Source organism: Oncorhynchus tshawytscha, linkage group LG05 (assembly GCF_018296145.1).
Source record: "Oncorhynchus tshawytscha isolate Ot180627B linkage group LG05, Otsh_v2.0, whole genome shotgun sequence".
In the NCBI taxonomy this organism is placed as follows: Eukaryota; Metazoa; Chordata; class Actinopteri; order Salmoniformes; family Salmonidae; genus Oncorhynchus; species Oncorhynchus tshawytscha.
Window position 1 is genome coordinate 56,298,850 of NC_056433.1, and position 25,701 is coordinate 56,324,550.

General features: G+C 42.8%; 1 protein-coding gene across 2 annotated transcripts in view; it reads right to left on the reverse strand.

The window, feature by feature from the left end:
- LOC112250918 (procollagen galactosyltransferase 2) overlaps window positions 1-25,701 on the reverse strand; it is a 42,270-nt gene that overhangs the window by 15,794 nt on the left and 775 nt on the right. The window contains exons 1-3 of one of the 2 annotated variants that reach the window (XM_024421471.2): window positions 14,125-14,147; window positions 456-566; window positions 164-281 (exon numbers count right to left, since the gene is read on the reverse strand). In XM_024421471.2, the coding sequence (XP_024277239.1) occupies window positions 164-281; window positions 456-529 (192 nt within the window). In that variant the 5' untranslated portion in view covers window positions 530-566; window positions 14,125-14,147. Of the gene's footprint in view, window positions 1-163; window positions 282-455; window positions 567-14,124; window positions 14,148-25,701 lie in introns of those variants that run through there. The other variant, XM_024421470.2, reaches the window with a different exon arrangement.

The window sequence follows — 25,701 nt, forward strand, 5'->3', positions numbered from 1 at the left end:
AGAGACAGAGCAGGATACCGCATAAACACACAAAATGTAATCTAACAAACATCTAGTATTGCAGGTATACAGTCTCATGAAACCAGAGACAGAAAGCAGGTATCATCATTCACATACATACAATAATAACGATCTCATAGGTATATTATGAACTCAGTCTCACCAGTATGTAATCTGCCCAGCGTTCCCGTGCTGCCTTAAGAGCAGCCTGCCTCAGCTTCATCACATGGTTGAAGCGGGACGGAGGCCAGTGCTTGGGCCCCCACTCATCAGTATAGGACCTGAGGACATGACAAAGAGCTTTACTTTCAGTGTCTCATTTCTACCATGCACTGATGAGCAGTGAACTTCAAAGATGTATAAAATGTAAGAATGTGAACCAGACTAGATGGTGTGGTGAGATGCCCTGAGTCTGGGGAGGGGAGGTTGGCTGGGAGGGGGTAAAGTAGACTTACTTGGGCTCCTCCATAGGTCTCCACTCCACATAGTGGTACTGGTCCTGAGCCTGCTTCAGCCACTCCCTCAGCATGGCTGTGCTGTTGTCCACACTGTGGTCTGTCGCTGCCCTGAGACACAACATATTATGGGACACTATATTAACACAACGTAATGCACAAACAAGGTAATGCAGTACCAACTCACTGTAGCCCTAATATTTTTTTTCATGTCAAACAGTTTTGTTATATTTCAGGCTTGTGTAATATAAAGTGTAATATTGTGATGCAAACTCAAAATTGAATACATTTCAACTCTATATCTGACATGATACAGGTGTCTTCTTTTTTTAAGCTCATAAACATGAGGGGTATACGTTTGTTGGAAAGTAGATTTATTTAAGAACACCAAGAAACACTTTGACCCTGATTTAGCCCACTGCACTATTAAAAAAACCCTGACGAGAGTGTCAACATAACACATCAAGGTAATGTGTCGACATGATACAGCAACATAGCTGATACACTGTGTGTAGGATCAGAACACACGCACACACACGGTGTCCTGTGTAAATCAGGTCTGGCAGACAGTTTGGAAAGCTATAAGGTGGAAAGGCTGTAAGTACAAACCACAGAGAGTAAAAAGAGCAACAAACAAACAGGCCAGAGTGTACAGTACAGTACTGCAGCTGGAACACCTCAACCCTCCTTACTGACACTGCTGCCACTGTCTGCACACCGTTTGCCTGTCCTTACACACACCTACCCCAAATCTGTCATAGACTCATCCAGTCACACATTCACCCTGTCTTTCTCACCCATGCTATCACACTATCACTTCTACAGAGTTGTGGCCTCACAGTAATAGCCTATGACCTTGAGAGGGTATCTATAGTACAACTTCAACATAATCAAGTAAATCTAACCTGCTTCCCTCTCTCTCTGCACCTAATACAGTATGTGCTTAATGGAGGAAAGGTAGAGAGAGAGCGAGGCCAGTGTATCTGTAGAGGTCACAGTGCCACTGCTGGCACACACACTCACACACACTGGAGTTTTCCACTGCTTGCTGTAATATTCCCGACCATAACCTCTCCAGACAAACTCATTCCCTACTATGTTGGAGTGCAGACAGACCAGAGATAGCAGTGTATAAACACACATTTTACAAAACCGCTGTTAACACTGTCAACCGTGAGATAACACTGTAGACAGAATTCATTACACACACCCAGTTCAGAGATAACAATATTGACATCTGTGACACACACACACACAGCTCCAGAGAGCGAGAGAGAGAGAGAGAGAGAGTGAGAGCGAGAGAGAGAGAGAGAGAGAGAGATCTCTCAGCAGAGAGATTTGTTGTGACTTCATATTAACAGCTAGACACTAACAGATTTCCAGACAGACAGCGCCAGTCCAGCTGGAGAGAGAACGTAGGCCTGAAGGACCACAGGGGCAATCATGGGGTTAATGACAGCCCTTTTACAATGTGTGTCCCAGTGTGTGTGTTCGTTCATGTTTGAGCCTGTGTAAGGAGGTATACAGTGCCTTCAGAAAGTATTCATTTCCACAGTTACAAAGTGGGATTAAAATCGCTAGAAAAATCTTAATATTTGTACAAAAATTATTACAAATAAAACACTACTATATCTTGATTAGATAAGTACTCAATACACGTTAGAATCTCCTTTGGCAGTGATTATTGCCGTGAGTCTTTCTGGGTAAGTCTCTAAGAGCATTGCACACCTGGATTGTACAATATTTGCACATTATACTTTTAAAAATTCTTCAAGATCTGTCAAGTTGGTTGTTAATCATTGCTATACAGTAATTTTCAAGTCTTGTCATAGATTTTCAAGCTGATTTAACTGTAAATAGGCCACTCAGAAACATTCAATGCCGTCTTGGTAAGCAACTCTTGGCCTTGTGTTTTAGGTTGTTGTCCTGCTGAAATGTGAATTTATCTCCCAGTGTCTGTTGGAAAGCAAAGTGGAACATGTTTTCCTCTAGGATTTTGCCTGTGCTTAGCTCTAATCCATGTATTTTTATCCTATAAACTCCCTAGTCCTTGCCAATGAGAAACATACCCATAACATGATGCAGCCACCACGATTGAAAATATGAAAAGTGGTATTCAGTGATGTGTTGTGTTGAAATGTGCCCCAAACATAATGCTTTGTATTCAGGAAATATAGTGAATTGCTTTTCCACATTTGTTGCAGTTTTACTTTAGTGCCTTATTGCAAACAGGATGCATGTTTTGGAATATTTTTATTCTGTTCAGGCTTCCTTCTTTTCACTCTGTCTATTAGGTTAGTATTGTTAGTATTGTGGAGTAACTACATGTTGTTGATCCATCCTCAGTTTTCTCCAATCACAGCCATTAAACTCTGTAACTGTTTTAATGTCTCCATTGGTGTCACGACTCCTACCGAAGGTGGCTCCCCTTCCTGTTCAGGTGGCACTCGGCGGTCATCGTCACCGGCCTACTAGCTGCCACTGATCCCTTTTCTGTTTATTGGTTTCACCTGTTTTGTGTGTAGGCTGATTATTCAGGCTATGTTAGCCAGTTGGCCCGCCTGCTCTTTGTGAGGGATTGTTTTGTGTTGCTACTGTGCACATTTGAGGTTGACGTGTTTTTCGTTCTTGGGCTTTTCTCCAGACTGTGAGTCCCCGTGTTTGGGGCATTTGTTTTGTTGTGCACCCTGTGGGGAGGCTTATGTTCACCTTGTGTGCAATTAAAAGCACTACCCTGTACTCTCTGCTTCCTGCACCTGACTTCGCACCCACTACGCCCAGAGCGTTACAATTGGCCTCATGTTGAAATCCCTGAGCGTTTTCCTTCCTCTCCGGCAACTGAGTTAGGAAGGACGCCTGTATCTTTGTAGTGACTGGGTGTATTGATATACCATCCAAAGTGTAATAAAAATATCTTCACCATGCTCAAAGGGATATTCAATGTTTGCTTTTTTTATTTTTACTGATCTACCAATAGGTGCCCTGGTCTGTGTGGTTGAATCTGTGTTTGAAATTCACTGCTCAACTGAAGGACCTTACTTGTATGTATGGGGTACAGAGATGAGGTAGTCATTCAAAAATCACGTTAAACACTATTATTGCACATAGAGTGAGTCCATGCAACTTATTATGTGACTTGTTAAGCACATTTCTACTCCTGTACTTATTTAGGATTGCCATAACAAAGGGGATGAATACTTGAGTCAAGACATTTCAGCTTTTCATTTTTTATTAATTTGTAAAAATGTAATAAAAATAATAATTCCACTTTGACATTATTGTGTGAAGGCCTGGGACAAAAGAATCCAGACTGTACAACACAACAACATGTGGACAAAGTCAAGGTGCATGAATACTTTCTGAAGGCATTCAGACCCTTTGCTCTGAAACTCAAAATTGAGCTCAGGTACATCTTGTTTCCATTGATCATCCTTGAGATGTTTCTACAACTTGATTGGAGTCCACCTGTGATAAATTCAAAAGATTGGACATGATTCTGAAAGGCACACACCTGTCTATATAAAGTCCCACAGTTGACAGTGCATGTACGAGCAAAAACCAAGCCATGAGGTTGAAGGAATTGTCCGTAGAGCTCTGAGACAGGATTGCGTGTTTTTGCTTTGTCATTATGGGGTGTGTAGATTGATGAGGGAAAAAACAGGATTTAAATACATTTTAGAATAAGGATGTAATGTAACAAAGTGTGGAAAAAGTCAATGGGTCTGAATACTTTCAGAATGCACTGTACATGCTTTATGGTAATGTCAGCAGTCAGCAGAGGTCTAATGGAATTAGCGAGTGTGTGTGTTTGCACATGAATGGGTATGTGGGCGTAAGCTGTTAAGAACTTCATTAGGGTAGAGGCAGCATTCGGAATTTTGGATGAAAAGCGTGCCAAAATTAAAAGTTTCCAAAACTGTGAAAATAATGTCTGTGAGTATAACAGAACTGATATGGCAGGCGAAAACCTGAGGAAAATCCAACCAGGAAGTACTATTATTTTGAAAGGCTGTTTTTCCATTGATAGCCTATCCACCATACAAAGACTTAGGACCCAGTTCACGATCTCTATGGCTTCCTCAAAATGTGACCAGTCTTTAGGCATTGTTTCAGGCTTTTACTCTGAAAAATATAGATACACCGCTTTCAATGAGAGGACAGTGGAAATTTCCATCCATGAACCAAGCACGTGATCGATCAGGAGTGCGCATTTCTTGGTTTACCTTTTCCATTGACGAAGCTTTTGTCCGGTTGAAATATTATTGATTATTTATGACAAAAACAACCTAAGGATTGATTTTAAACATGGTTTGACATGTTTCTACTCTCTTTTATTGTACTTTTCGTCTTGGTTTTCAGGGCACGCATTGTGCCTTTGGATTTCTGAACAAAATGCACCAACAAAACGGAGGTATTTGGACATAAAGATTAACTTTATCGAACAAAATGAACATTTGTTGTCTAACATGGAGATCTGGGAGTGCCACCAGATTGATGATCTTCAAAGGTAAGTGATTAATTTTAATGCTATTTCTGACTTTTGTGACACCCTCCTTGGTTGGAAAATGGCTGTATGGGTTTCTGTGGCTAGGAGCTGACCTAACATAATCGCAAAGTGTGCTTTCGCTGTAAAGCCTTTTTGAAATCTGACACAGCGGTTGCACTAAGGAGAAGTTTATCTGTATTCGTATGTTTAATACTTGTATCATTTATCAATGTTTATAATGAGTATTTCTGTAATTTGATGTGGCTCTCTGCACTTTCACTGGATGTTTGTTTGAGACAATGCATTTCTGAACACAACACACCAATTACAAATGAGGTTTTTGGACATAAAGATTAACTTCATCGAAAAAACACGCATTTATTGTGTAACATGAAGTCCTGTGAGTGCCATCTGATGAAGATCAAAGGTTAGTGATTAATTTAAACGCTATGTCTGACTTTGTGAGCCCTCTTCTTGGCTGTATGGTTTTCTGTGACTAGTTGCTGACCTAACATAATCAGTGTGCTTTCGCCGTAAAGCCTATTTGAAATCGGACACTGTGGCTGGATTTACAAGAAGTTTATCTTTAAAATGGTGTAAAATACTTGTATGTTTGAGGAATTTTAATTATGTGATTTGTTGTTTTGAATTTGGCGCCCTGCAATTTCACTGGCTGTTGTCGAGGTGGGACACTTGTACCAGAGAGGATAAGGTAAAAACACCTGACTTGGAGGTAATGAGCGGATGTGCATGTGCACATGTTTTTTCAACCACAAAATTGCTGCAGGAAATGCATATGTTAGTACATGACTTTTTCAAATGAAAGACGTAGCTCTGGGATTTGAATAGGCGTGGATTTGTGAAAAAGTCCAAAACAGAGGAGCTTCGATATGTTCTGTATATGAGGATGCGTGTATGTGCAGGTGTGTGTGTGTGTTTTGCGAGTGAGCATTCTGGAGCATGTGTTTGAATTTCATTACGTTGTTCCCTTCCTTATACGAGTCTGTGAGGTCACACTGACATGTGTCAGAAGGATTGTCTCTCATACCTTAGGAAAAAGTAAACCTATTTAGTAAATTCCTCACCACGCTTATTAAAACAAAACACAAACAAACAGATGACCAGACTAAGGTTTGGTTTCCACATTCCCCACTGAAATGTTAACACAATTCTAGGAGGAGCCTATTCAACCATGTAGCAGTTGAAGGTTTCTGACTGTTCGTCATTCTTCACTAAGCCCCCCTGAGCCGTAACACACAGCTCACAGGGGGGGGGCTGTACAGGCAGAGGATAGGCAGGCACATGTCTATGTTTCACTTCTGTGTCTCTACCTACAGTTTTTTGAGGTGAATCTCCATCATTCCATCTCCTCTCTCCATCTCCTATTCCACACATGCATGTCCTGTTTCCGGAAGGATCTATCCTTTCCAGGCCTCTCAATGTCCTCTCCCCAACCAGGGAGTGTCCAGAGCAGCAGCTTGAGTCCCTGTGTGTCCCCTGTCTCCCAGGCTGCCTGGTCATCCCCACATCCCCCTAACCACACTCACATGCACTGCAGCCAAGCCTGGAAGTCAATAGCAATGATGTGTGAAAGGAAAAAATGAATGTGCTTGTGGGATACTGTGTATATCTTAAAGTGTATTCATAAGTGCACATAGTGCCCGTGTCTTAGTGCTCCTGTGAATGTGTGTGTGCTGTACATGTGAGAGTGAGTGTTGAGTCCTGCTAAGTTTTGTAGGTGTTTAACCCTTTACGCTAGTGGGAATTGGCCTACTGTATATGGATAGGGCTAAATATACATGTTTCTGACAGAAGAAATATGAAAAGAATATGCAGAAGCATGGTAGAAATGACAAGAGAACCGTTTGGAGATTATAGGAAGGAATATATAGGAATTATTAGACCAAAGTTGAGGAGAGTTCACCTGACACAAGACTGAATACAAACATTACACTGTTGATTTATATGTGCATTGTACATTTACTGTACTTTTCACCGTATTTGTTGATAACGAAATCTGAAAATACTCTGGATACATTCAGTAACACGATAAGAATATTCCTGGAAAATGTGAGGTAGGTGAAAAGTAAGGGGGGAAAAAATGACAAGGGTTTGAGTGAGAGGTCTAACGGGTGTCTCCAAGTGGTCACAAACCTCTCCATAGTGTGCACAGTTCCTACGTCATTTCACTGCACTTTTATGACTCAAAGAAGAGTATTCAACTATAAGGTGCTTTTATGAGCTCTCCTAGCTGTGACTTTGAGGAACTAGAGCAAGAACAATTGTAGTTGTGTTGAACACAACCCCATCCCCGCCATCACACAATTATGGTTGTTGTTTATGCAATCCAAAAACGGCCATTTTAAATCTCAGTCTGGGTCAGGTGGGCATAATTTCAAAGTTTGTTATATTGCCAACATGACCAGTTACATTTTAAATACGATCTTACAGTTTTAGCCTTTCACAGGGCAATTCAAAGAAGCAGATGGTCATTTTGGTGCGCATGGAATGGAGTCACGAGATCATTCAGGTGCGTGTTCCACAGCAAATGTTCTTCACAATAGATAAACATAGGCTCATTCTGTTCAGAACAACCCAGGGTATGACGCCATGTCATCACACATATTGATCATAAACATTGACACTGTATATGACATGAGTTTTATGATATGGAAATGTGAAGTCCTCTTAACTTAGAGCATTTTTCTCACTCAGACAACAAAACATTTGCAAAAGTTGCCCAATTAACTTCTTGTCGCATAGAGTGATCAAGTTCAAAACGTCCGTCAGTCAAAACCCATACAGAGCTGTGAAGCACAGAGCCATTTTACTGTACAGCTTCTCAGTGCCCAAATCTGCCATTTTCAATGAGTGTAAAGTGTTAACAATTCAGGCTTTGAGGGTTTGGACTGAACACTGGTCCCCCCTCCTTCTTTTCACTCATCTCTCACTTTATTCATTCACGCTGCCCTCTTGGAAGTTTCCAGTAACTCTCCAGCTTATTATCTTCAGGCCTGAAGCACTGCATCTCTGCTTTCTTTCTTTCTGATATGCATCTGGACAACACATGCTCCTAGGTTTCACCTACACATCCTTCCCCTCTCTTTCTCTCTCTCTCCATCCCTCTCTCCTTTATCTATGGGTCCCACTTGGACTGGCTATGCCATCATCAGTGAGGAAGGTGTGATTAGCTGACAGTGATCAATGGGAGGGATCAGAAGGGTCACACCTGGTCCAAAAACACTCAAACACTTCAGTGAAAGTAACGAGGCCTAAAATCCTTCTAATGTATCTGGATTGGACATGACCTCGTACTGTAACTAGTGTTAACAGATATGCATCACTCTGTCTAAATTGTGTGTGTGTGCAGTAGCCCCCCTCCCCTCCCCAGGCTGACGTGGCTGAGGCAATGCATGCTGGCCTGGCAGGGAAGGGGGGGGGTTGAGACCTACTAGCCGAATTACTCAGAACATTCACAGTCAACACACGGCAGAATGGCCCATGCTCCTCCCCCTTAGAGCCTATACAGCACCTCAACCTCACACACGACTTATCCATACACACTCTCAGTCAGGCCAAACAAGGTAACTTGCCAATATAATCTGTCAGAAGAATCTCTGTGTTCTTGCCCTCTGGGCAACCCACGCATACTTTTTACACACTTTCATCCATAAATTCACACTGTCGATTTCTACACACATTGAACGCCTTGCTCCCTAACATGCAATTTCTCACATTTAGTCACCCACATGAAATACACAGACAGCTTTGAAATATACACTGAGTGTACAAAACATTGGGAGCACCTTCCTAATATTGAGTTGCACCCTCCCCTTTTACCCTCAGAACAGCCTCAATTCATCAGGGTATGAAATAAACAAAGATTCAAAAGCGTTCCAGAGGGATGCTGGCCCATGTTGACTCCAATGCCTCCCAGAGTTGTGTTAAGTTGGCTGGATGTTCTTTGGGTGGTGGACCATTCTCGATACACAATGGGAACTGTTGAGTGTGAAAAACCCAGCAGCGTTGCAGTTATTGACACAAACCGGTGCACCTGGCACCTACTACCATACCCCGTTCAAAGGCACTCTTTTGTCTTGTCCATTCACCCTCTGAATCCATGTCTCAATTCTCTCAAGGCTTAAACATCCTTCTTTAACCTGTCTCCTCCCCTTCATATGCACCGATTGAAGTGGATTTAATAAGTGACATCAATAAGGGACCATAGCTTTCACCTGGATTCACTTGGTCAGTCTATGTCATGGAAAGAGCAGGTGTTCCTTAATGTCTTGTACACTCAGTATATATTGTCACTATCACTCTCAAGCATAAACGCTCTCATCGATCTTAATATGCTCTCTGAAAACCCTAACCGCTGTCTTACTGCACATCTAGATGAATAACCTACTCAGTCATGTGTAGATAATTTCAAACTGATAGTAAATTATAAAATCACAATCACTTTGTTTATAAGGGACAATAAGAAAGACAGATCGACTGAGAGAAAAAGAGAGAGAGAGCGAAGAGGTAGGGGGAGAGAGACGGGAGGGATAGAAGAGGGATGGATAGAGAATGAGAGAGCATGAACAGCGGTAGTAAAGTGTGTCTCTGTGTTTAAGACAGGATGATGACACACAGACAGGCAGACTGACTGACTGGGCTAAAATTGTATGCTCCTCTGGCCACTGTTGAATACACAACTGTCCTGTCATCATTATGTCCCTCAAAACACCTCTCTCTCTCTTTCTCTCGGGTATTTTCCTGTCTTTCTGAAGAGAAATCGAATACTTTGTCTGGATAGCAGTTTATTTCAGCATTGGCCAGATCCATTGTTGCTGGGCTGCCTCCAGAACTATTGGGTAAGAGACAATCACTTCAATGCTAACAGGCCCTTCTAACTGAGCACTCTGCTCTGTTTCAGCTCCCCTTTGAGGATCCACTGACACTAACACATGGCCCGGGATGTTCTGAGTACAGCCACAACTCCTGGCAGGGGACATGGAGCTGTGTTCTCTGATGTCAGACATAGGTCTGGGAACAGTCCCATATCCTCTCAGGTTTTATGAGGGAGCAACTGGTATTAACACTCCTCAGGTAAGAATGGTGTGTGTAAATCATATCAGGAGTGTGTGTGTTCATATTATGTTGAGTGAGTTAGAAGGTGGTATGGATTATGTTGTGTGAATCATGTAGTTCCTGTGACACGGAGCTACTCCCTAAGCATAAGTCTAGCCCAAGGCGATGGGAAATTTGGTATGGGATTGGTAATGGGAATCAGAAGGAGAGGCAGGGTACTGGCCAGCTGAGTAGAAACAGACACACACACACACACCACCACATGCAGACCCCAACGGACTGACACTGGGCCAGAGCACTGAGGATAATTAAACACACACTCACATACCAGCCATGTGCCAGTGATATGATCTAATGCACAGAGTGAGAGAGGGAAATCAAATCAAAGAGAGAGAGAGAGAGATGGGGAGAAGATGATACAGAGAAACCAAGAGAGAAAAAAATCTGATATAATAATTTACATTAACAAAAGCCCAAATTGTCTGCTTCAAATTCAACAAAATCTTATCCTGTCTTCTTCCCTCTTTCCTTTCTGTGAATAAAAACACTCCCAAAAATGTAAAAGGGTCTCCTGACATGGTCAAAGACATAAACCAAGGCCCTCATCCCCAGGCCTGACAGAAGAATTAAAACCATGAGATACCCCTCCAGAACCCACACTGCTATCAGACCTGAGGTGACACAGTTGCACTCGGAGGTGGATCAAGGTTCTATACTCCCAGAAAGATTCTACGCAGCACGATGGAATTCTAGGAGATGGAATATAGTGTAGATCGGAGGAAATAGTTGATTATTGGACTGCTACTTAGCTTTCAATGTTGTAATCCAGTAGAAAGTGAGCTCTTTGGAAGCAAGGGTAAAACTTTCCAGTTTGAATGTTTGTTGCAGCTCGTTCAAGTCACTAGCTGCAGCGAACTGAAAAGAGGAACGACCCAGGGATGTGTGTGCTTTGGGGACTTTTAACAGAATGTGACTGGCAGAATGGGTGTTGTATATGGAGGATGAGGGCTGCAATAGATATCTCAGATGGGTGGAGTGAGGCCAAAGAGGGTTTTATAAATAAGCATAAACCAGTGGGTCTTGCGACGGGTATACAGAGATGATCAGTTTACAGAGGAGAATAGAGTGTCCTATAAGGAGCATTGGTGGGAAATATGATGGCCGAATGGTAAAGAACATCTAGCCGCTCGAGAGCATCCTTACCTGCCGATCTATAAATGATGTCTCCGTAATCTAGCATGGGTAGGATGGTCATCTGAATCAGGATAAGTTTGGCAGCTGGGGTGAAAGAGAAGTGATTACGATAGAGGAAACCAAGTCTAGATTTAACTTTAGCCTGTAGCTTTGATATGTGCTGAGAGAAGGATGGTGCACCGTCTAGCCATACTCCCAAGTACTTGTATGAGGTGACTACCTCAAGCTCTAAACCCTCAGAGGTAGTAATAACACCTGTGGGAAGAGGGGCATTCTTCTTGCCAAGCCACATAAGCCTTTGTTTTGGAGGTATTCAGAACAAGGTTAAGGGTAGAGAAAGCTTGTTGGATACGAAGAAAGCTTTGTTGTAGAGCATGTAACACAAAATCTGGGGAGGGGCCAGCTGAATATAAGACTGTATCATCTGCATATAAATGGATGAGAGAGCTTCCTACTGCCTGAGCAGATGTTGTTGATGTTTATTGCGAAGGGCGTGGGGCCTAGGATCAGGCCTTGGGGTACTCCCTTGGTGACAGGCAGTGGCTGAGACAGCAGATTTTCTGACTTTATACACTGCACTCTTTGAGAGAGGTAGTTAGCAAATCAGGCCAAAGACCCATCAGAGACACCAATACTCCTTAGCCGGCCCAGAAGAATGGTCTACCATATGAAAAGCTTCGGCCAAGTCAATAAAAATAGCAGCAAAACATTGCTTAGAATCAAGGGCAATGGTGACATCATTGAGGGCATTTAAGGTTGCAGTGACACATCCATAACCTGAGCGGAAACCAGATTGCATACCAGAGAGAATACTATAGACATCAAGAAAGCCAGTCAGTTGATTATTGACAGGTTTTTCCAACAGGGAAAAATAAAAATAGGCCTATAACAGTTAGGATCAGCTTGATCTACCCTTTAAATAAAGGATGAACCGTGGCTGCCTTCCAAGCAATGGGAACCTCCCCAGAAAGGAGAGACAGGTTAAAAAGATTGGAGATAGGTTGCTGCCCATATCATCGCCAAGCCTTAAGGAAGAAAGGGGATAGTCACATTAGAAGGTGTGGGAGATGAGGAAATGTTGGACGGGCAAGGAGGCATGGCTTAGTCAAATAGGAATCCTGACCTAATGAAGTGGTGATTAACGAGCTCAGTCATGTGTTTCTTGTCAGTAACAACCACATCATCACCATTAAGGGACATGGGCAGCTGTGAGGAGGAGGGTTTATTCTCAGGGTCTTTAACTGTTTTCCAGAACTTCTTGGGGTTAGACCCACAGAGAGAGAACTGATCCTTAAAGTAACTAACTTTAGCTATCTGGAGAGTGTAAGTGAACTTATTTCTCATTTGCCTGAACGATAGCCAGTCAGCCTGAGTATGCGTGTGCCGAGCCTTTCGCCAAATGCAATTCTTGAGGTAGAGTAACTCTGCAAGATCACAGTCGAACCAGGGGCTGAACCTGTTTTTAATGATCCTTTTCTTCATGGGGTCGTATTTGTTAACAATACCACTGAAAATATCAAAAAAGAAGGTCCAAACGTCTTCGACAGAGGGGATCAAGCTGATTCTATCCCATTTTACAGAGGCCAGCTCATGAAGGAAGGCTTGCTCATTAAAGTTTATTAGCAAGCATCTATGACAAATCAGCACAGGTCGTTTCACTGAGCAGTCATTACAAAACCCAGGTTGTAAAACAGTGATTACACTAAGGTCAATACAGAAAACACCAGACTGATACCTATCAGGATTATTTGTGAGGATAACGTCGAGGAGAGTTGCATTTTCTGGGTGTTTGGAGTCATACATTGTGGGATTGGTAATAATCTGAGAAAGATTTAAGGAGTCCCATTGCTTTAAGATTTGGTCCGGTGGTTTAAGCATGTCCCAGATTAGGTCACCTAGCAGGACAAATTCAGACTTGGTGTAAGGGGCCAGGAGAAAGCTAATGGCAGTTAGGGTACAGGCCGGTGCTGATGGATGACGATAGCACCCAGCAACAGTCAACAAAGAGCTATTTGAAAGTTTAATGCTTAAAACCAGCAAATCAAATTTGGGGAAAGACTTGGTGGAGACAGCCGAGCACTGAAGGTGATCCTTGGTAAAGATTGCCACTCCCCCAACTTTGGAAGATCTGTCTTGCCGAAAAAGGTTATAACCAGAAAGGTTAACATCAGTGTTCAAAACACTCTTCCTTAACCACATCTCAGTAATAACCAACACATTTGGATTGGAGCTGTGAACCCACACTTTCAATTGATCCATTTTAGGAAATACGTTTCCAGTGTTAATGTGCAGAAAACCCAGGCTTTTACGAGAGCAGAAATCAATGAAGCAGATATCAGAGCACATGTCTGAATTGGGGCTAGCAACAGTAGGTGAGCCAGGGTGTACATGCACATTCCCAGATATCATCAACAGTAGGTGAGCCAGGGTGTACATGCACATTCCCAGATATCATCAACAGTAGGTGAGCCAGGGTGTACATGCACATTCCCAGATATCATCAACAGTAGATGGGCCAGGGTGTACATGCACATTTCCTGATATCATCAACAGTAATACAATCAAGGCACGGCATAGAACAGGAAGAGCTCTACAGTGCTGATTTATGACATCTGAATGTGCATCAGATGGCAACAAGATCATATTGTACAGCGATTTCATCAGGTAACATGAATACAAAGCGAGAGGTGGTTAGAATAGGATGGGGAGGCCAAAAGTCTAAGTAACCAATAGAGAGCCAGTGTCCCGAGTGTGGGAATGAACATAGTCTGTCCCGCAGTTGGGTAAAGAAAGTTTGGAGTCAACAAAGTGTGCAGGAGTTATGAGGCAAAAAGCAAAATAGAAAAATGCACAATTTAAAAAATATATATATAACGACTTGGGGCTAGCCATTGTAAGTTCAGAGTCACTCACCCCAACAGTGCGTGTGTGCTGGAGGTGAGCGAAATCTCGGGAGTGTGGTGGGGGTACCTGTACCAGAGGGGGAGACAGGCCAGGGCAGATGGTGAACAGATCACCAGGTGGAATCCAAGCAGCAGTGCAGCAGGCAACGGGACTATGTGTCACACCCACTTGGGAGATGCTTTTATTTCTGGAGGAAGATTTCTTGTAGAAAATACCAGTGAATGGTCTTTGAACAGCGTGAGGGGGCTTCAAAGGGCACTTCAAAGACTCCGGCCACTTGTTGGGCCCAAAGGCCTCGACACCCTTTACTTCACACCTAAGTGCTAATTGAGCATTACCTCAGCATTCAGTCTCTATAAAGTTAAATATATCATTGTAATGTACTTTTCATTTTTTTCATTTTCTTCTTGGCTTGCAAAATAGCATCAGACCAAACACTACTCACTCAGTTCCAGGTTGGATGGTGTCCTCAGGTCTCTGCTGTTTGTTTGCTAGAGCACCCTCCATATAGCTTGGAACAGTGAAATCTTGGAAGCAGTAATCTCTCTGGTTAATTTTGGTTCAAAATGAGGTTGTAGGTTTGGAGTTTTGATCTGGAGCGAAGGCCATGCTGTGGAGGGTAGCATCCTGCATATGTACCTACCGAAAAATCCAAGTTTATCTATCTCCAAATCTATCCTTTTGTATAAATGTTGAAAAATGTGAGAGCTCACATGTACAGTGGGGCAAAAAAGTATTTAGTCAGCCACCAATTGTGCAAGTTCTCCCACTTAAAAAGATGAGAAAGGCCTGTAATTTTCATCATAGGTACACTTCAACTATGACAGACAAAATTAGGAAAAAAAAATCCAGAAAATCACATTGTAGGATTTTTAATGAATTTATTTGCAAATAAATTCACTAGGGGGACCTAGTGAATGACCTGCAGAGAGCTGGGACCAAAGTAACAAAGCCTACCATCAGTAACACACTACGCCGCCAGGGACTCAAATCCTGCAGTGCCAGACGTGTCCCCCTGCTTAAGCCAGTACATGTCCATGCCCGTCTGAAGTTTGCTAGAGAGCATTTGGATGATCCAGAAGAAGATTGGGAGAATGTCATATGGTCAGATGAAACCAAAATAGAACTTTTTGGTAAAAACTCAACTCGTCGTGTTTGGAGGACAAAGAATGCTGAGTTGCATCCAAAGAACACCATACCTACTGTGAAGCATGGGGGTGGAAACATCATGCTTTGGGGCTGTTTTTCTGTAAAGGGACCAGGACGACTGATCCGTGTAAAAGAAAGAATGAATGGGGCCATGTATCGTGAGATTTTGAGTGAAAACCTCCTTCCATCAGCAAGGACATTGAAGATGAAACGTGGCTGGGTCTTTTAGCATGACAATGATCCCAAACACACCGCCCGGGCAACGAAGGAGTGGCTTCGTAAGAAGCATTAAGGTCCTGGAGTGGCCTAGCCAGTCTCCAGATCTCAACCCTATAGAAAATCTTTGGAGGGAGTTGAAAGTCCGTGTTGCCCAGCAACAGCCCCAAAACATCACTGCTCTAGAGGAGATCTGCATGGATGAATGGGCCAAAATACCAGCAACAGTGTGTGAAAACCTTGTGAAGACTTACAGAAACCGTTTGACCTCTGTCATTGCCAACAAAGGGTATATAACAAAGTATTGAGATAAACTTTTGTTATTGACCAAATACTTATTTTCCACCATAATTAGCAAATAAATTCATAAAAAATTCCTACAATATGATTTTCTGGATTTTTTTTCTAATTTTGTCTGTCATAGTTGAAGTGTACCTATAATGAAAATTACAGGCCACTCTCATCTTTTTAAGTGGGAGAACTTGCACAATTGGTGGCTGACTAAATACTTTTTTGCCCCACTGTAGCTGTGTCTCTCTCTCTCTCTCTCTGAGGGGGCGTGACATCTGTGCTAACAACACTATAATACCTAAGGCCCAAGGGCACACATGGTTTGGATGGTACTCTCTTTCATCTGCATGTAGCAGTAAAACATGATTTGTGGTTCAGATGTTTTCTTTGTGGTTCAGATTTCTTGGTGTGTGCATTGTGCAGTGGGTTATGTCATATGATACTCTAACATGGGGATACGAGTATAGAAACCACAAGGAATTCTCTGTTATTAGGCTATTTCACATCAATACAGATCATTCTGGGAACCGTTGTCTTTTCATAGTCCTGACATGATCTATGTCGAAACACATCGACAAACCATCTCTCCCTCCAGTTCACCACCTGGTTAAGCACTTACAATAAACAGCCCACAGACCTAGCTCCAGACTACTGAGTTACTCCTGAACGCTGCCCCAAAGATGAGCTCAGCCTTTCCCTCCGTTCACAACACGTAGTCATGACCTGGTGACCAATCACAGGGCTGAGTTACATTCCATCAACCAATCACTGGCCTGGGTCCAGGCCCGGGTCCAGTTGTTGGCCTGCAGCCAGCTCAATGTTGTCCTGGGGGCAGAGGAGGGAGGGGAGGGGGAGGGTACACTGTTTGAGCATGGATGGAATGTGAGTTCACTTTACTAACCTGCTCAGTGCCCCTGTGTAATTCTCAACACAAGCCTGCCAACCACCCTGCCTCCGCCCCCTGTCTACCTCTTTCCTAAAAACCATTCCCTGCATTCTTTCACAGCACAGTGTGAGTCTCTCACCTCTCTCTCAGTCCTCTTTGTCAGACAGACACGTCCATTTGCTTTTCAGACTACTGAAGCTTTCTGTGGAGAGTGTGTTATCCCATCTGTTCTGTGTCTCTATCATACACACAGACTGCCCTTCCTTCAGCCATGACCCAGTTGAAACTCTCATGTGACCCTACATACACACATGAACAGCGACAGTCTCCGTGTCGCAGAGGAAGGGCAGGGAGAACTGAAAGGTGAGCAGGGTACAAGCTCTACCCGTCAGCCCCAACACAAACACACAGCCTTGGGCCTTGCCACCCAGTAATTAGCCACTAGCACTGGGTCTGTGGCCAGCACACATTTAATCACACAATCAGCTTTTATTTCACAAATCATAATTCTACCATTCTGTTGCTTTCACTGCCTCGCTTTATCTAGGTTGTAAAACCACTGTTTTTGTTTATACAATACATATACTGTATATGTATTGTAGAGGGTGCCGACAGACATGACAGCTCTGCTTCTAGCTCTTAAGCAACTTTGCAGTATTTTGTTTTTTTTTGTGTGCTATTTCTTACATTATTAGCCCAGGATGTTTTTTTGTGTTATTACATACAGCCGGAAATAACTTTCGGATATCAGAGCGGCAGTAACTCACCAGCATTACGACCAGGAAAACGACATTCCCAAATTGGATCCTTTGTTCGTACCCCCCAGTGCAATTGAACTTATCCCATTGGCTGCTCCAAGAAGCCGACGTCGGAGAAGAGGTATTCAGAGTGGACTTCTAGTCCGACTCAGGAGGCGTGCACACCATCCACCTCTTCCGAGTATATTACTCGCTAATGTTCAGTCTATGGACAATAAAGTAGATGAGCTCAGGGTGAGGATCTCCTTCCAGAAAGACATCAGGGACTGTAACATACTCTGTTTCACAGAATCATGGCTCTCTCCGGATATACTGTCCCGTCCATACAGCCAGCTGGGTTCTCAGTACATCACGCAGACAGGAATAAAGAAGTCTACGGGAAGAAGAAGGGCGGTGGTGTATGTTTCATGATTAACTACTCACGGTGTGATTGTGTTAACGTACAAAAACTCAAGTCCTTTTGTTCACCCGACGTAGAATACCTTACAATCAAATGCCGACCGTATTACCTCCCAAGAGAAATCTCTTCGGTCATAGTCACAGTCGTGTATATTCCCTCTCAAGCCGATACCACAACGGCCCTCAAGGAACTACACTGAACTTTATGCAAATTGGAAAACCACATATCCTGAGGCCGCATTTTTTGTAGCTGGGGGTTTTAACAAAGTAAATTTGAGGAAAATGCTACCGAAGTTCTAACAACGCATTCACTGTGGTACTCGATCTGTAAAATCACTCGACCACTGCTACTCCCCCTTCCGGGATAGCTACAAGGCCATCCCCCGCACTCGCTTCGGAAAATCAGATCACAAATTTCTGCCTATAGGAAGGGAGGAGCAAAATTGAATTTGTGATCTGATTTGCTGAAGGGAGGGCCTTGTAGTTATCCCGGAAGGGGGAGTAGCAGTGGTCAAGTGTTTTTCCAGAGCGAGTACTACAGTCCATGTGTTAACAGGAAGTACCCGTGCTAAGGTCTATTCAACGCTGGTCTGACCAATCGGAATCAATGCATCAAGATTGTTTTGATCATGCAGACTGGGATATGTTCTGGGTAGCCTCTGATAACAACATTGACGTATACATGGACATGGTGACTGAGTTCATCAGGAAGTGTATAGAGGATGTTGCTCCCATGGTGACTATTAAAACCTACCCAAACCAGAAACCATGTATAGATGGCAGCATTCGTACAAAACTGAAAGTGCGAACCATCGCATTTAACTATGGCAAGGTGACTGGAAATATGGTTGAATACAAAAAGTGTAGTTATTCCCTCTGTTTGTCAATCAACAGGCAAAACATCAGTACAGAGACAAAGTGGAGTCAGAAATCAACAGCACAGACACGAGACGTATGTGGCACGGTCTACAGATAATTGCGGATTACAAAGGGAGAACCAGCCACGACGTGGACACCGACATCTTGCTCACGGATAAGTTAAACACCTTCTTCGCCCGCTTTGAGGATACCACATTGCCACCGACGCGGCCCGCTCTCAAGGACTGTGGGCTCTCATTCTCTGTGGCCGACGTGAGTAAGACATTTAAGCGTGTTAACCCTCGCAAGGTGGCCAGCCCAGACGGCATCCCTAGCCTCATCCTCAGAGCATGCGCATACCAGCTGTCTGGAACTAAATGACTATCGCCCCGTAGCACTCATGTCTGTCATCATGAAGTGCTTTGAGAGGCTAGTTAAGGATCATATCACCTCTACATTACCTGACACTCTAGACCCACTTCAATTTGCTTACCGCCAGACAATGCAATCGCTATTGCAATGCACAATGCCATATCCCATCTGGACAAGAGGAATACCTATGTAAGAATGCTGTTCATTGACTATAGCTCAGCCTTCAACACCATAGTACCCTCCAAGCTCATAATTAAGCTCGGCGCCCTGGGTCTGAACCCCACCCTGCAATTGGGTCCTAAACTTCCTGACGGGCCGCCCCCAGGTGGTGAAGGCAGAAAACAACACCTCCAATTCGCTGATCCTCAACACAGGGGCCCCACAAGGGTGCATGCTCAGCCCCCTCCTGTACTCCCTCTTCACCCATGACTGTGGACACGTACGCCTCCAACTCAATCATCAAGTTTGCAGATGACACAACAGTAGTAGGCCTGATTACCAACAGTGACGAGAGTGATTCAGTGATTATCAACACTGAACATCTAGGCTGCTCAACCACCCAATAAATGTCTCTTTGCCAAAAACTTCTCATTGGCAGTTAGTATTGAGAGCATGCAGAGATATACTGAGACCTTTACAGGTTCAGATTCAGGAGAACAATACAGACAGACAGTAGAATGCAGCAGCAACAGGCACATCCTATAGGTCAGGGGCCGGGCAGGGGTCGGTAACAGACGGCCCGCGGGCCAAAAACGTAATTCAGCTAAAAATAAGTTGAATTTAGGAAATCTGTTCCCAAATATTAAAACACCAGGGTATATATTTGTGTGTGTGTGTGTGTGTGTGTGTGTTGGGAAGTGTTCTCAATGAGAAACATACATACATAAAGCTGCAAACAAAAGCAAGCCTTGAAAGGATGAGTGGAAAACAAAAGACAAAAGCATCCAACTGGTGATGACTTCAATTCTGGGAGAAACAGAGAAAACGCATTAAACTATCAAGTCCCTCTTAAAATTTTCCATGTGCAACAAAATAGGTATGTGATGGGCATTCTCCACATGCTTGTGCACTGACTTTCTTTGTCCCTGTAGACTAGTCATGCGTTGAGCACCCACCTTTTGTGCTGCTGTCCGAGCCACTCAGTGTCTATTCTCTCCCCATCTCTAATCACTGGATTAAGTTGTACATCAAAATATCTTGCATTCTTGCTTGGAACGTGCTAGATAAAACAATTTATTTATTGAATACCTCAGTAGTCTATTTATTAAACTTCTTAATAAGGCACAATTAATGACTTTATAAGAGGATTACTCATGGGCTGGTGCCATCAAGTGTAAAGGTTAGTGGCACCTGTGACACTAGGGGAAAATGTTAGTCTGGAGCCCTATAATAGTAGTTAACACTTAAGGCGTCCACATGCTTCTCATCTGAAACAGTCCGGAAGAGTTTGTGCATACAGTGCCTTGCGAAAGTATTCGGCCCTCTTGAACTTTGCGACCTTTTGCCACATTTCAGGCTTCAAACATAAAGATATAAAACTGTATTTTTTTGTGAAGAATCAACAACAAGTGGGACACAATCATGAAGTGGAACGACATTTATTGGATATTTCAAACTTTTTTAACAACTCAAACTGAAAAATTGGTCGTACAAAATTATTCAGCCCCCTTAAGTTAATACTTTGTAGCACCACCTTTTGCTGCGATTACAGCTGTAAGTCGCTTGGGGTATGTCTCTATCAGTTTTGCACATCGAGAGACTGACATTTTTTCCCATTCCTCCTTGCAAAACAGCTCGAGCTCAGTGAGGTTGGATGGAGAGCATTTGTGAACAGCAGTTTTCAGTTCTTTCCACAGATTCTCAATTGGATTCAGGTCTGGACTTTGTCTTGGCCATTCTAACACCTGGATATGTTTATTTTTGAACCATTCCATTGTAGATTTTGCTTTATGTTTTGGATCATTGTCTTGTTGGAAGACAAATCTCCGTCCCAGTCTCAGGTCTTTTGCAGACTCCATCAGGTTTTCTTCCAGAATGGTCCTGTATTTGGCTCCATCCATCTTCCCATCAATTTTAACCATCTTCCCTGTCCCTGCTGAAGAAAAGCTGGCCCAAACCATTATGCTGCCACCACCATGTTTGACAGTGGGGATAGGGTGTTCAGGGTGATGAGCTGTGTTGCTTTTACGCCAAACATAACGTTTTGCATTGTTGCCAAAAAGTTCAATTTTGGTTTCATCTGACCAGAGCACCTTCTTCCACATGTTTGTGTGTCTCCCAGGTGGCTTGTGGCAAACTTTAAACGGCACTTTTTATGGATATCTTTATGAAATGGCTTTCTTCTTGCCACTCTTCCATAAAGGCCAGATTTGTGCAATATACGACTGATTTTTTGTCCTATGGACAGAGTCTCCCACCTCAGCTGTAGATCTCTGCAGTTCATCCAGAGTGATCATGGGCCTCTTGGCTGCATCTCTGATCAGTCTTCTCCTTGTATGAGCTGAAAGTTTAGAGGGACGGCCAGGTCTTGGTAGATTTGCAGTGGTCTGATACTCCTTCCATTTCAATATTATCGCTTGCACAGTGCTCCTTGGGATGTTTAAAGCTTGGGAAATCTTTTTGTATCCAAATCCGGCTTTAAACTTCTTCACAACAGTATCTCGGACCTGCCTGGTGTGTTCCTTGTTCTTCATGATGCTCTCTGCGCTTTTAACGGACCTCTGAGACTATCACAGTGCAGGTGCATTTATACGGAGACTTGATTACACACAGGTGGATTGTATTTATCATCATTAGTCATTTAGGTCAACATTGGATCATTCAGAGATCCTCACTGAACTTCTGGAGAGAGTTTGCTGCACTGAAAGTAAAAGGGGCTGAATCATTTTGCACACCCAATTTTTCAGTTTTTGATTTGTTAAAAAAGTTTGAAATATCCAATAAATGTCATTTCACTTCATGATTGTGTCCCACTTGTTGTTGATTCTTCACAAAAAAATAGTTTTATATCTTTATGTTTGAAGCCTGAAATGTGGCAAAAGGTCGCAAAGTTCAAGGGGGCTGAATACTTTCGCAAGGCACTGTATATTATGATGTCATTTTGTGAGGTTGTTTTGCGCAATTAAGATCTCCTCTGCAAAAATGTCTAAATTATTGACAGATTTGAGTTATCTTACACTGAACAAAAATATAAACGCAACATGCAACAATTTCAAAGATGTTCCTGAGTTACAGTTCACATAAGGAAATCTGTGAATGAAATAAAATCATTAGGCCCTAATCTATGGATTTCACATGACTGGTGGTCACAAATACTGTACCTTAAAAAAGGTAAGGGTGTGGATCAGAAAACCAGTCAGTATATGGTGTGACCAGCACGTGCATCATGCAGTGTGACATATCTCCTTCGCATAGAGTTGATCAAGCTGGTGATTTTGGCCTGTGGAATGTTGTCCCACTCCTCTTCAATGGCTGTGCGAACTTGCTGGATATTGGCGGGAACTGGAACACGTTGTCGTACTCGTCAATCCAGAGAATCACAAACATGCTCAATGGGTGACATGTCTGGTCAGTATGCCATGGAAGAACTGGGACATTTTCAGCTTCCAGGAATTCTATACAGATCCTTGGGACCATGCACTATCATGCTGAAACAGAAGGTGATGGCAGCGGATGAATGGCACAACAATGGGCCTCAGGATCTCATCATGTGATCTATGTACATTCAAATTGCCATCCATAAAATGCAATTGTGTTCATTGTCCTTAGCTTATGCCTGCCCATACCATAACCCCAACGCCATCATGGGGCACTCTGTTCACAACATTGACATCAGCAAATCACTCGACCACACGACGCCATACACACTGTCTGCCATCTGCCCAGTACAGTTGAAACCGGGATTCATCCGTGAAGAACAGACCTCTAGCGTGCCAGTGGCCATTGAAGGTGAGCATTTGTACACTGAAGTCGGTTACGACGCCGAACTGCAGACAGGTCAAGATCCTGGTGAGGACGACGAGCACGCAGATGAGCTTCCCTGAGACGGTTTCTGACAGTTTGTGATGAAATTCTTTGGTTGTGCGAACCCAGTTTCATCAGCTTTCTGGGTGGTGGTCTCAGACGATTCAACAGGTGAAAAAGCCAGATGTGGAGCTCCTGGGCTGGTGTGTTTACAGATGATCTGTGGTTGTGAGGCCGGTTGGAAGTTGGAGGCGGTTTATGGTAGAGAAATTAACATTCAATTATCAGGCAAAAGCTTTGGTGGACATTCCTGCAGTCAGCATGCCAGTTGTACGCTCCCTCAAAACTTGAGACATCTGTGGCGTTGTGTTGAGTTAAGTCAAAACTGTAACTCGGCCACTCAAGCAACTTCAGCGTAGATTTGGCCTTGTGTTTTAGGTTATTGTCCTGCTGAAAGGTAAAATAATTTCCCAGTGTCTGGTGGAAAGCAGACTGAACCAGTTTTTCCTAATGGATTTTGCCTATGCTTAGCTCCATTCCGTTTATTTTTTATCCTGAAAAACTCCCCAGTCCTTAACAATTACAAGAATACCCTAACATGATGCAGCTCCTACTATGTTTAAAAATATGGAGAGTGGTACTCAGTAATGTGTTGTATTGGATTTGCCCCAAACATAACACTTTGTATTGAGAACAAAAAGTGAATTGCTTTGCCACATTTTTTTGCAGTATTTACTTTAGTGCCTTATTGCGAAACAGTGTTTTGTCAAGTGTTTTGGAATATTTGTATTCTGTACAGGCTTCCTTATTTTCACTTTTTCAATTAGGTTAGTATTGTGGAGTAACTACAATATTGTTGATCCATCCTCAGTTTTCTCCTATCACAGCCATTAAACTCTGTAACTGTTTTAATGACACCATTGGCCTCATTGTAAAATCCCTGAGCGGTTTCATCCTCTCCTGCAGCAGAGTTAGGAAGGATGCCTGTATCTTTGTAGTGACTGGGTGTATTGATACAGCATCCAAAATGTAATTAATAACTTCAGCATGCTCAAAGGGATATATTTAATGTATTTTTTTAAATTATATTTTTACTCATCTACCAATAGGTGCCCTTCTTTGTAAGGCATTAGAAAACCTCCCTGGTCTTTGTGGTTGAATCTGTGCTTGAAATTCACTGAGGGGCCTTATAGATAATTGTATGTGTGTGGTAGAGAGCTGAGTCATTCAAAAATCATGTTGAACACTATTATTGCACACAGAGTGATGCAACTTATTATGTGACTTGTGAAGCACATTTTTACTTCTGAACTTATTTAGGATTGCCATAACAAAGGGGTTGAATACTTATTGACTCCAGACATTTCAGCTTTTAATTTAAATTAATTTACCAACATATCAAAAAACATAATTCCATTTTGACCTTATGGGGTTCTATGTGTAGGCCAGTGACAAAAAAAAAGCTACATTTAAACCATTTTAAATTCAGGCTGTAGCACAACAAAATGTGGAAAAAGTTAAGGGGCTTGAACACTTTTTGAAGGCACTGTAGCCCACATGCGTCTGCATTCTTTCCAGCCGAAACAGTTGGGAAGAGTTTGTGCATATATTATGACGACATTTTGTGACAGTTTTGTTCGTTTTGGACTTCGGTAAGGTTGTTTTTGGTTGTTGGGGCACATTAAATTTTTTCTTGAGACAAGCCGAAGTCGATAGTTTTAGTCTACACCCATTCGTCGGTGATTGGTCAACAATATAGATTCTTCAGTAAAGTCTTTGTTGTCCTTCAATGAGAGACATTTCTTTATTTCGAAACAGTGCCCCAAACATCTTAGTTAGATGTAAAATAGCGCAACTAAGATCTCCTCTGCAAAAAACATCTAAATTAATGACAGATTTATTGAGTTGTCTTAGATTAATTATGATTATTTAGAGGAAGTGTATACTGGCTATAGCGTCTCAAAATGGACAAACAGTACTATTGCCGCTTTTGTTCCTCGTTTTTCAAGCGAATGTCTTTTAACAGTGTATACGAACATATTCGTTTGGTTCACTTAGCCGACTTTGGCTAGCCGCCAGCAGAACTGAAGCATGATGACACCTTAAGACAGCTTGGCTTTTATAATGTTTAAGGCTTAAGCAGAGAGGCAGACAGAGAACAAGAAGATGCACAGTGACAGCAGAGAAGATGCCGAAACAAATAAACCAGCACAATAGGTGTGGATAAAATGCCAGAGCCAAATTGTTATCCAAGTCCACCCCTGTGTAACTGCCTATGGAGAATTGATGATGGAGACTTTTGGCGATATGGGCCCCATCCCCCCACACCTGGCTGCTGTTTTAAGCCCCCTGATTTCTGCAATGTGTGCATAATAATTTAAAAAACACCGTCAACAACATGCTCTGCCCATTCATCTACTCCTAACATGCAATTAGGAACCCAGCAGACACGCGTGGAGAGGGCATTGTAAAACGCAGCAACAAGTCTCGTTCACGCTGACAGCAGCGTCTCTGTTCTTTACGTGGACAGGACAGGAGGTTCTCATTATAATACCGACACCATATCGATAACAATAAGCTCTGTTACTTATGTGTGTGTACTTTTTTCCCATAGTAAAGTGCAAAGCAAGAATTGTCGCGGGCGTGCCCCAACTGGCGGCCCTCCGCCGGTGGGTGGGTTTATTTGCCTCCAAG